Genomic DNA, 12,674 nt, shown 5'->3' with positions numbered 1-12,674 from the left:
GGCTAAGAAACAGCAGGAGCCAGATCCTATTCCCAACCTTCTAGGGTCTCTCAGCAGCTCTAATGATGAGCAGAAAGAGGTTTGGGGCCCAGCCAGCTCAACTGCTAAGTCATCTCTTGCATTGAGACGTGGGGGCACCTACATGTAATAGCTACTCGGCTGTATTCTGCCCATGCTCTGGGGCTGCAGTTTTCAGGCTTGGGGACAGGATGGTGCCTGGTTTTTGCACCAAGTTCTATCCGTAAGCCCCTCTGAGTTCAATGGGGTCTGCTCACAGATCACTAGTGTGCATACCATGCCAGCCTTATGAAGTGGGGTGAGGTGCAAACACATTAAATGGGAATCACTGGAGATGTTTCAAATGGGGTTTCTGTTGGGAAGGGGCTGCCCCATTTGTGCTTCTCCCTTGGAGCAGGAAATATCTAGGGCAGGAGAATCCCTGCAGGGCCTCTGAGGCTCCCTTTGTTTCTTTCTCTCTCCCAGGACCCTGCAGCTTGTGGTGGCTTCTTGACTTCTCAGGAAGGATGAAAGAGACTGAATCTGTAAACCTAGCGAGGATGGAAGGGGGAAGATGGACAGTCGACCTGGTCAGGTTGTCTCCTGCATCCCTCCTCACAGCCTCTGAGCGTTCCATCCCAGGGACCTCCGAGAGATCTGGTGAGTCCCAGGGGAGGGGAGATGGGGACATGGGTGGATGGGGCTGGAGAGGTACTGGGGCATGCTCATTTTGGGGGTGGGATGAGGCAGGCAGGTGGATGGAGATTGAGAAGGTGGGCACCTTTTTGGTCTCCTCCACCTACCTGCCTGCCTTCCTGCGCCTTTGACATCTGCGGGGAATTTCGGCTAGGAATACATCACAGCTCCCCGGCCACCGCGATGTATTGGTGCCAGTACTGTGCTCTGTATGCCCTACCGATGTCAGAGAACTCGCTGATCCATTGTGCAGCACTAGAAGCCAGGATTCTTTAAAGTACCTGATCCTAATTTCAGGATTGACTGCAGATGGGGCCTCTGTGTTTTGCCTTTTTCTTTTCTTTTAGGAATAACTTTTCATTTTCTTTTCAAAACAAGGATCATATAGGACTAATATATGATACAAATATGTAGACTGAGTCTTCTCAGTCTTCTGATATGACTCTCAAAACTAGCAGAATAAATTTATAACATATTGTTTATCATTAGTGGTCAGTGTATGAGTTCTGAGTTCATGAATTGGTTTAAATTGGGGGGGGAAAGGGAGAGATAGGAGAGTACAGAGTACAGAGTACATTCAACATCTCCTAGCCGAATGCCTAGTCAGGCGCTCTTGTGACTGTTGTGCTTACATTAGGTGTGAGTCATAGTCATTTTTCCTTTACTGCTACCAATGAAACAATACAGAGTTGGTCTCCTCATGAACATGGGACGGTGGTTCCAAGTGAAGAAAGTGATTTATAAATTTAAATTGAGACCAACCAGATTGAGATAAATGCTGTTGGGAGTGTGCAAATGAAGACGTTGCTGTTTGTTGAGGCATGGACATTGCTGGATCCTGACCAGAGAGCTCTGCATAAAGAAGTCAAGGAGGGGAATCGTGGAATCACGCACCCTCTCGGTAAAGCTCCCTGTTGGATCATAAGATCAGTTTTGAAATCCCATACATACCTCTATGTGATGAACCTCCACTATTTGGATGGAGACCAACAGCATCTGGGATTCTAACATCCACACCGTGAGCCCTGAATGGAGGGATATCAACTGTTTCTCTGTGAATATTCTTTGTCTAGTCATGCCTTTTTAAACAATGACCAGGCTTGCCTGAACTGCCCAGGCCTTCTTAAATGCCAGCTTGAGAGTTTTTAGGGAAGTTTAAGTAACTTCTGTCAGGTTTGGGGTTTTTTTCTTTTACTTCTGTCTGCATTTGATTGACCAAAGAGATGACTGACCTTGCATATGGGGTGGATTCCAGGATTGAGCCAAATAAAATCTATCCCGGATAAAAGCCAAGCAATTCCAGCCAACAAAGGCAGTGAAAACTCTAGTAAGGACTCACATCTAACTCTCTTCAGTTCTTCCTCTATCACAAGCATTCATTAACTTTGTTCAATAATGTGGAGGTCCATTTCTTCCTGAGGCTCTAATTAGCTACTCTCTTCATTGCAGATGGTGATGAATTGGAGGAGAAGAACAAGAGGGACCACAACAGAATCCACATAGCGGAGAAGTCCGATAAATATTCAAAGTGTGGAGACAACATCCATCAGAGCTCCCCGTCCACCTCCCATCAAACAAAGAGCTTAATTCGAAGGAATAGCCTCATTTCTCCCACCGGGGAGAAACCCTATCAGTGCTTAGAATGTGGAAAGAGCTTCAGTCGAAAGGACGTTCTCACTTCCCATCAAACAATTCATACAGGGGAGAAGCCGTATCGCTGCTTAGACTGTGGAAAATGCTTCCGTCTGAAGGGAAATCTCACTTCCCATCAAAGAATTCATACGGGGGAGAAACCCTATCAGTGCTTAGAATGTGGAAAGAGCTTCAGTTGCAGCTCAACTCTCACTTGCCATCAAATAATTCATACAGGGAAGAAATCTTTTCAGTGCATGGAATGTGGAAAGAGCTTCAGTCAGAGGCAGGGTCTCACGTCCCATCAAAGAATTCATACAGGGAAGAAACCATATCAGTGCTTCGAATGTGGAAAGAGCTTCAGTTGCAGCTCAATTCTCAATTGCCATCAAATAATTCATTCAGGGGAGAAACCCTATCAGTGCTTGGAATGTGGGAAGAGCTTCAGTCGAAAGGACAGCCTCACTTTGCACCAAAAAGTTCATACAGGGGAGAAACCTTATCAGTGCTTGGAATGTGGGAAGAGCTTCAGTCAAAAGTCCAAGCTCACTTTGCATCAAAAAGTTCATACAGGGGAGAAACCCTATCAGTGCTTGGAATGTGGGAAGAGCTTCCGTCGAAAGGACAGTCTCACTTTGCATCAAAAAGTTCATTCAGGGGAGAAACCCTATCAGTGCTTGGAATGTGGGAAGAGCTTCAGTCGAAAGGACAGCCTCACTTTGCATCAAAAAGTTCATTCAGGGGAGAAGCCCTATCAGTGCTTGGAATGTGGGAAGAGCTTCAGTCAAAAGTCCAAGCTCACTTTGCATCAAAAAGTTCATACAGGGGAGAAACCCTATCAGTGCTTGGAATGTGGGAAGAACTTCAGTCAAAAGTCCAAGCTCTCTTTGCATCAAAAAGTTCATACAGGGGAGAAACCCTATAAGTGCTTGGAATGTGGGAAGAGCTTCAGTCACAGCCACAGTCTCGCTTCCCATCAAAGAATTCATACAGGGGAGAAACCATATCAGTGCTTGGAATGTGGGAAGAGCTTCAGTCACAGCCACAGTCTCGCATCCCATCACAGAATTCATACAGGGGAGAAACCATATCAGTGCTTGGAATGTGGGAAGAGCTTCAGTCAAAAGTCCACGCTCACTTCCCATCAAATAATTCATACAAGAGAGAAAACCTCTTAGCGTTTGGAATGTGGGAAGAGCTTCAGTCAGAGTGCCACTCTCATGCCCCACCAAATAATTCATACAGGCTTGAAAGCATATCAGCGCATGGAATGTAGATAAAATTTCACTCGTAAAAAAGTCAATTCAAGAACTCACAGCAGGGTGAATGATAGAATGGTAGATTTGGAATCTAGTCCAACACCCGCCAATGCAGAAAAAAACTCATTTCAAGCATCCATGACAGATGGCCATCCAACTTCTTAAATACCTCCAATGAAAGAGAGTCCTCTCTCTTCTGAGGGAGTTCCTTTTCACTGCTGACTCTTACTATCAGAAAGTTCTTCCTGCTCTTTAGGAGAAATCTCCTTTTGTGTTGGTTGAATCACCTCTTCAGATTCCTTCAAGACCTTGAGAAGGACTTCTGTATGTCTGAGAATGTCCAGGGGATTGGACCATGCTCTATATTCGGCGGGAAACCCATGGAGAGGAGTCCGATATAGGGCTTAAGTCATCTAGGCATTGGTCAGATTGTCATAATTACAGACATATTTACTGGTTTGGACGGAAGTGATTCTTATTTCAGGGGAAGTGGTGACCCTGAGATTACAGGTGCTCTCACCAATATTGTACAAACATCCAGTAAAACTTTGACGCAGCAGACCAATACCCGCTGAGGTTGATGTATTGGGAGGTTAAGTTTAGGGCCGTGTGGTATTGCTTTATTGGATGTGGGATCCCTATAAAGGGAACTTCTTCCTCTAGGTGGGAGGGAGACTGGTCAAGTTACCATCAGTTGAATGCAACATTCAAGTTAGATTTTTTAAAACGGATTTGCAGAACGAAACTCACAGTTTGAAAGGGAGTTATTAGGCTCCAGGGTTAAAATATTATCTAAATGTTACTGGAGTGAGATACAAAGAATGAAATGATAAAGTCATCAATGAGAAGCTGGGCCAGAGATATAGGACAAAACATTGACTTTGCTTTATGGGAACAACTGTGGAAAGTAAATTTAAGATTTACAGCTTGCTACATTCTAAGGGAAAACTTCATGAAGATGATGCAGAGGAGTCAATCAAGATCATCAAGGGTCTGAAACCAAGACTTATGAGGAGGGCTTGAAGGAACGGGGGGGGGGGGGGCGTATCTATTTCAAGTGAAGTTTGCCGAAATCTACGCTTGCGACATGGGCTGTCATACGTCCAGATTTTCCCGGACATTTCAGCAATTTCCGCCCAGACGCTGCTTATAATTCTGGATGTATGGCAACCATGTCTATATACAGTGGTACTTCGGTTTTCAAACAGCTTAGTCCCTGAACAACTTTGAACTCAAATGCTGCAAACCTGGAAGTCAGTGTTCCAGTTTGCGAACTTTGCTTCGGAAGCCGAACATGCTGATGAGCTGCTGTTTTCACTGTTGCACTAATTTGTGTCCCCCTGCATTGTAATCAAAGCCTTCTTCCTTCTGTTTTCACTGTTCCGCTGCTAATTTGCGCCCCCCCCCCATTGTAATCAAAGCCTTCCATTTACAATTGCAGTGTTCTGAGGTGATATTTGGAGCTTTTATTTGGTGCTTTTGTTTTTGCTAAAAGTAATTGTGTTTTTATTTCGCTTTTTCATTTTTGTGACTGTGGCTTGTTCTCTGTTCTTGATTGATTGTGTGACTGGGGCAATGCATAAAAGCCCCATCCAAACAATGTCTATCATCAGTGCAGGTAAGAAAAAGTAATAATTTTAATTTTAATCTAAAGTACTGTCTTCTTTCTTTTATAGTAGAGTACATTGATTATTGCTTTCATTTTATGGATCGATCTCGTTAGATAGTAAAATTCGTGTTAAATTGCTGCTTTAGTTATTTTTGAAAGTCTGGAATTGATTAATCTGTTTTGCATTGCTTTCTTTTTTTAAAAAAACATTATTCAATTTTTTACATACATATATTATCGTCTTACAATTTTTAAATTTCTTGTACAACTTTTTCCTTTCCCTCCTCCCCCCCCCCCCATACCCATTGGAAGGGTTCAAACAATTATCCTCAACCACGGGCATAGCGTCTTTAGTTTCCACCGAATGTCTTTTGTTCCAGTAGTTTTTATCCATTCAAGATAGGGGTTCCCTCTGTTCCTTATCGTGGTGGACTTGACCCTCCACGTTGTTTCCTGTGACATGACTGCGACAATGTCCGACTGAATAAGTTCAAACAAATAACTATTCCATGCCTCTACTGTCCATTTTCCTCTCTCTTTCCAACCTAAAGCTATTGTTGCCTTTCCCGCTAATATCATAGCTTTGAAGGTAAACTGGTCACCTTTCTCTGTTGCCATGTTTCCAAGTATACCCATTGTCATGAAATCAAAATCTATGGAAAGCTTCATTTTAAAAAATTCATTAATAACCTTTAGGTTTTCCCCCCAGAATTCCTTTACCTCTGGGAATTCCCAGTACATATGGGAAAACCATCCCTTGACTTGTTCACAGTGCCAACAGCTAGAATTCAATCCTGCTACCATATGAGCAAGCTGGGCTGGAGTTCTGTACCATTTTAGAAATAAATTTAATTTCAGCTCTCTAAATTTGCTTACTTTAATCTCATCTGTTCCTTTCATTATCCTTTCAACCTTTGCTTCGCTAACTTCTTCTTCCTTACTCCACATCTTTTGAATAAGTTCGGTTGTCTGTTCATTTCTTTGTATAGTTCCTCTATTGGTTCTTCTAAACTCCTATTTCCTGCCTCTTGGACTTTGGAAATTTTGTTGTATAGTCCTCCAATTTTTAACCAATATATTCTCTATTACTTCCTGCAATGACTTTAAGGACTCTCCTCTATACATACCTTTAACTATATGATATCCCAGATTTTCTTCAAAGTCTGGTATACCTGCTGTTGCAGCTTCTCTCTAGAACATTTAATTATTACATTCCTGGGGGATTTTCTCCACTTAGGCCCTCGGCAGTGATTGGCTCGTTCCACATCTTCTGCCTTCAAACTAACTCCTTGAGTACTACTACTACTACTAATAATTTATTATTATTTATACCCCACCCATCTGGCTGGGTTTCCCCAGCCACTCTGGGTGCCTTCCAACAAAACACTAAAATAAACTAAGATATTAAACATTAAAAGCTTCCCTAAACAGGGCTGCCTTCAGATGTCTTCTAAAAGTTTGGTAGTTATTTTTCTCTTTGACATCTGATGGGAGGGCGTTCCACAGGGCGGGTGCCACTACCGAGAAGGCCCTCTGCCTGGTTCCCTGTTACTTGGCTTCTCATACCGAGGGAACCGCAAGAAGGCCCTCGGCGCTGGACCTCAGTGTCCGGGCAGAACTATGGAGGTGGAGCATAGCCAGGTTCTCAAAGTTTCTTCCAACTCTTTAGCCTGTATTTCTTCCGGAATTCCTCCCAAAATCATATTAGCTCTTCTCTGGGGGTCCGGCAATTCTGCCCCCTGTTTAGATAGTGTAGTTACTTTTTTTCATTTTCCTGGGCTAGATCTTTAGCTTGAATTGCTAATTGCTTCACCCCCTTAATATTGACTCCTCCAAGCATTACAATATATAAATCCTAGTTAAAATATTTAAAAAGACTTCCACCGCATTCACCGCACGTCTCTTCGTTATATTGCTCGCCTTTACATCTGTTCTTCAATCATTTCCCTTCCTCAGTATCTTTTAGTAACATCCACTCTTTCATCCAACTCCAGCACACTACTTCAAAATATCTTCTTAAATCTGGGACTGCAAATCCCCCCATTTCTTTTAGCCCCATCATTAGTTCTGATTTTCTTCTGGCTTGATTCCCTTGCCATATAAAATTGGCAAGGTCTCTTTGCCAGCTTTTAAAATATTTTGTCCCAATTATTATTGGGATAGTTTGAAATAAAAATAGGATTTTTGGTAATATCACCATTTTAATCATTGACACTCTCCCCCAAGGTACCACTGTAATCAGATTCTTCAGTCACTCCTGACTGCCTATATAACCACAATGGGTATCTTACACTTATTGTTTGAACGTAAACAAAGATCCTTGGAGACTCTGGCAGAAGTTGAACAAACAAGAAAGATTTATTTTACACAACAAAGTTGAAGAAAGCAAAGGATGTGTCAGGAGATAGATAATGTTCTTTCAGGTAACAGTTAACTTAATAATAAATTGTACTAAATTTAGTGTATGTTACAGGCTTCTAAACAAAGTAGTAAATGTGCAGCTTTTTAAAACTTCTGTTGCTTCTTTTAAGTTATTCCTCTTCGATGTTACAGGTGTCTAGAGAGGGTGGCCAATGCTGAGCTTATTTCCAGTTATTTCACTTCAGCTCCTTAACTTAGCTGTTGCAGCTTGCCATACACACACTCTATTTGAATGGCAGTGCCGGTTAACTTTGGGGGTGCCAGGACCCCACAAATATTTTATTGGCAAAGCCGATCAGCCCCTAGGAGTTGGCTCTTGTGCTTCAGAACCGCAAAGGGCAGGGCTGCAGATTCTTCCACCCGGATCTCTGCAACTACTGAGAAGAGTTGAGTGCTGACCATTCCTGGCTCCCTGGAGCAGTCCTTGTTTCTGCTAATAAAGAGTTAGCTTCACATGCTCCCTGTGATTTTGGCTGGCTGGCTCTCTGACAGTTCCTAGGATTCCATGAATCCAACCTCCCTGGAGGAAGGGGGTGCAGTGGGAATAGGACCCCCCCCCCCCCCCGCTGGCAGCTCTGGAGCCCCTCCAGGAAATTCTCTGCCAGCGCCCCCAACCGTCCCCTGGCAATGCTTGGCTGGGCTTCCCTCCCACACCCTCTTCCTCCCAGTCTAATGGATGAGATGATGCCACACACCCCTCAGCATTTTAATGTCAATCAACTTTTTTTGGGGGGGTTCAAATATTTTATTTAGGTGGGGGACAATGGAACCTTGGCCCCTAGGAGTTGGCTCCTGTGCCTCTTTCCATCCCATCCCTGGGGAGTCATCTCTGAGGGCCCTCTTTGGCAAAGGGGACCCTCATCTGAAGGACAAGGGAGGTCGGGGTTCGAATCCCCACGACGGGCTGAGCTCCCGTTGCTCTGTCCCAGCTTCTGCCAACCTAGCAGTTCAAAAACATACCAGTACAAGCAGTTGTGGCATTTCTGTGCCCTCTGGTTTTCACCAATGCACCCCGTTGCGCCAGAAGCGGTTGAGTCCTGCTGGCCACGTGACCCGGGAAAGCTGTCTGTGGACAAACGCCAGCCCCCTCGGCCTGACAGCGGAGACGAGCGCCCCAACCCCACAGTCGCCTGGGCAGAGAGGACAAGGAGATCAAGATGCAGAGATGGGGAAGGGAGGGGACCCCAAAAAGGGCCCTTACTGGGCCCCGGATCTATGCATGCCAGCTGCAAAGTGGGAACCCAACACCTGCAGGGCTTGCCTGGCAGGATGAAGCCCCTCCCGCGCAGGAGATTACCCTCCACCCACGCACAATAGCACTGGGATATTCAAAAGCAAAAAGACTCCTGGACCTTTACGTCCAGTCAAAGGCGACGGTGGGGTTGGGGCTCTCGTCTCCGCTGTCAGCCCCCCCCCCCCATCTTATGCAGAGGAACCACAAGGGAGGTGGGGGTTCCCCGTTACCATTCTGCCGTGTGCATCTGGATCCTTACTTTGAAATAATTGCATGTTAAGGGGCCTTTCCTGGAAGCGCCTTCCCTGGGACCCACCGGCAGGGTACGTGGGATCCGGCTGCGAAGTTGGGGACCTGCGGGGTTTCCTTGGAAGTCTCCTGCCCCCCCCCCCACGTTTCTCTTTCCTTGGAGGGCCAAGAGATGCTCCTCTGCCCTGCACCCCAGGGGCCCTTGATGCAGAGTCCTTGGCCCAGATGGAGAAGGGAGGGCAGCCCCTAGAGCGCAGAAGCAGGAAAACGGCAGGCAGGGAGAGGGAGGGAGGGGCGGTCTCGGTGCCCTCGGCTTGCCAAGGGTTAAAAGGAGCAGAGCGGGATTCCTAGAGAGGACAGGAAGGGGAGGGCGGGGAGGGCAAGGTCCTCCAGAACAGAAGCCCCTCCCTGCCCAGTCCCTGCCTGCCAGCAAAGAGGAGGCTGCTTTGTTCTCTCTGCTTTGCAAAAACTTCCTCGGTGCCCCTCCTGGAATCTGGTGAGTCTCTTCCCCCTTGGGGTGCAGCGGGGAGAAGGGGGTCCCAGGGCTGCAAGGGAGGAGGCACGGCCCCCCCTGATCAGCTCATGCATGGGGGGGGGGGGGAGACCCCCAAGTCAGGGAGCAGAGGGTCCTGCCCCCAGTTCCTCTCTGCCAAGCCAGGGAGGGGCTGAGTGTCCAGCAGGTCTGCAACTCTGTTCTTCCTTTGGATCAAGATGCTGCCTTCCTTTTTGGGGAAGGGTCTTTGGGGCAACAAAAAGAGGGCATGCAAATAAGCCCCCTTCAGACTGAGGGGAAAGTCGCATTTCATAACACAGAGAAGCATCCGAGGAATCCGAGGAAGGAGAGATACAGCCCCCCCCAAGTGGGGAGATACAGCCCCCCCCCCAAGTGTGGAGACTGGAGGGGAGACCCTCTCCCACCATCTACCCAACTACACTTCCCAGAGTTCCCTGGCAGGAAGGGGGGATTGGAGACCACTCTGGGAATTGCAGTCTTTGGGCAGCAGGGCTGAAGCTGTCTCCTTGCAACTCCCAGGGTCCTGAACCAATTCTGGCTCCCAGGATTCTTGGGAGGAGTCCCTAGGGCCGGGCGAGATGCGGTTTCCAACCTTGTGATGGATCAGCAGCTAAACACCTGCCCCCTCCCAGCTGCATCCAGCCTTGCTCAGCTCAATATTTTTAGGAAGACCATGCCCCTCCTGCCCTGGCAAGGCACTGGGGTGAAGCTGCAACGGCATCAGCATCCTGTGTGAATAATAATAATAATAATAATAATAATAATAATAATAATAATAATAATAATATTTACCTGCCACCCGTTTGACTGGGTTTCCCCAGACACTCAGGGCTGCTTCCAGCACATATAAAAACCAAATGAAACATCAAACATTAAAAACGTCCCAATACAGGGCTGCCTTCAGATGTCTCCTAAAAGTTCTGTGGTCCTTTATTTCCTTGACATCTGATGGGAGCGTGTTCCACAGGGAGGGCGCTACTACCAAGAAGGCCCTCAGCCTGCTTCCCTGTAACTTCTCTTCTTGCACTGAGGGAACCGCCAGAAGGCCTTTGGTGCTCTACCTGAGGGTCCAGGCTGAAGGATGGGGGTGGAGATGCTCCTTTGGGTATCCTGGGCCGAGGGCTTTAAAGGTCAGCACCAACACTTTGAAAGTAGTTCCTTTAGGAGCGGTCTTACATGGTTCCAGCAGCCACTCGCAGTCACCAGTCTAGCCTTCACATTCTGCAGAACACTAAGTGAATGACACAGAAGTTGCTGCAGACTAAAGTTAGAAAAGCTTTAATTGCTACAAATGGTATAAGGAAACATGATACGGAATTAAGGGAAAAGATGGTGGTGACCTGGAGTGGTTACAGAATTTCTGGTCTCTCCCCGAGTGCCACGGGCCCTGCTCCAAAGAGAGCTTCTCTAAAGAAAGCACAACCAAAAATCACTCCATTTTGCGTGAATAAGGAAAATGAGGAGGTGGCTAAGAAACAGCAGGAGCCAGATCCTATTCCCAACCTTCTAGGGTCTCTCAGCAGCTCTAATGATGAGCAGAAAGAGGTTTGGGGCCCAGCCAGCTCAACTGCCAAGTCATCTCTTGCATTGAGATGTGGGGGCACCTACATGTAATAGCTACTCGGCTGTATTCTGCCCATGCTCTGGGGCTGCAGTTTTCAGGCTTGGGGACAGGATGGTGCCTGGTTTTTGCACCAAGTTCTATCCATAAGCCCCACTGAGTTCAATGGGGTCCACTCTCAGGTCACTAGTGTGCAGACCATGCCAGCCTTACGAAATGGGGTGAGGTGCCAACAGATTAAATTGGAATCGCTGGAGATGTTTCAAATGGGGTTTCTGTTGGGAAGGGGCTGCCCCATTTGTGCTTCTCCCTTGGAGCAGGGAATATCTAGGGCAGGAGAATCCCTGCAGGGCCTCTGAGGCTCCCTTTGCTTCTTCCTCTCTCCCAGGACCCTGCAGCTTGTGGTGGCTTCTCGACTCCTCAGCAAGGATGAAAGAGACTGAATCTGTAGACCTAGCGAGGATGGAAAGGGGAAGATGGACGGTTGACCTGGTCAGGTTGTCTCCTGCATCCCTCCTCACAGCCTCTGAGCGCTCCCTCCCAGGGACCTCCGAGAGATCTGGTGAGTCCCAGGGGAGAGGAGATGGGGACATGGATGGATGGGGCTGGAGAGGTACTGGGGCTTGCTCATTTTGGGGGTGGGATGAGGCAGGCAGGTGGATGGAGATTGAGAAGGTGAGCACCTTTTGGGGATCCTCCACCTGCCTTCCTGCGCCTTTGACATCTGCGGGGAATTTGAGCTAGGAATACATCACAGCTCCCCGGCCACCGCGATGTATTGGCGCCAGTACTGTGCTCTGAATGCCCTACCAATGTCAGAGAACTCGCTGATCCATTGTGCAGCACTAGAAGCCAGGATTGTTTAAATTACCTGATCCTAATTTCAGGATTGACTGCAGATGGGGCCTCTGTGTTTCGCCTTTTTCTTTTCTTTTAGAAATAACTTTTCAATTTTTTTTATTTTTTTTATTTTTTAGATAAAATAAAATAGATAAAATATTTTAATATAACTCAACATTAATACACATACAAATATACAAATATACATTTCATACAACATACCTACATTCAATTCCACAGATAATTCCCATCACCATCCACCACCCCTCACCCTTTGTGTTAGACTTCCAATCTACTCAATTGCAATTTCTTTCTACTTCTATTACTTTTTTTCCACATACCTTTAACCTAATTTCATATTTCTTTTTTCTATTAGATATTGTTATCCATCTTATTTAGTATTCCAATATTTGAAACGAAACTTGTTTATTCTAATAGGAGTTCTGATTTTTCGGTATAGTTTTGCAAGTATCTTTTAAACACCTTCCAGTCCCTGTCTGCCTTCTCTTTTGAGATCCTTCCAATTTCTCCCATTGTTTTGGATATATTGTATATATTGTCCAATAATTTGGCAAGCCACTCTATCTTTGTTGGTACAATACCACTTTTCCAATTTTTCGCAATCAATAGCCTTGCGGCTACTGTTGCGTATAAATATAAGG

General features: G+C 46.2%; 1 protein-coding gene across 1 annotated transcript in view; it reads left to right on the top strand.

Moving 5' to 3' along the window:
- Positions 1-1,488: 1,488 nt before the first annotated feature.
- Positions 1,489-12,674, top strand: part of LOC310672880 (uncharacterized protein) — a gene marked incomplete at its 5' end in the record, with an annotated part of 28,144 nt that continues 16,958 nt past the window's right edge. Inside the window, 2 exons of the mRNA XM_083430532.1 lie at positions 1,489-1,594; positions 2,143-3,199. Coding sequence (XP_083286658.1) covers positions 1,489-1,594; positions 2,143-3,199 — 1,163 coding nt within the window. The remainder of the gene's footprint in view (positions 1,595-2,142; positions 3,200-12,674) is intronic.

The sequence above is a fragment of the Podarcis tiliguerta genome (genome assembly GCF_965153285.1).
Source record: "Podarcis tiliguerta genome assembly, chromosome: 2".
Classification (NCBI taxonomy): domain Eukaryota; kingdom Metazoa; phylum Chordata; class Lepidosauria; order Squamata; family Lacertidae; genus Podarcis; species Podarcis tiliguerta.
This window is presented reverse-complemented; position numbering and strand designations above follow the sequence as displayed.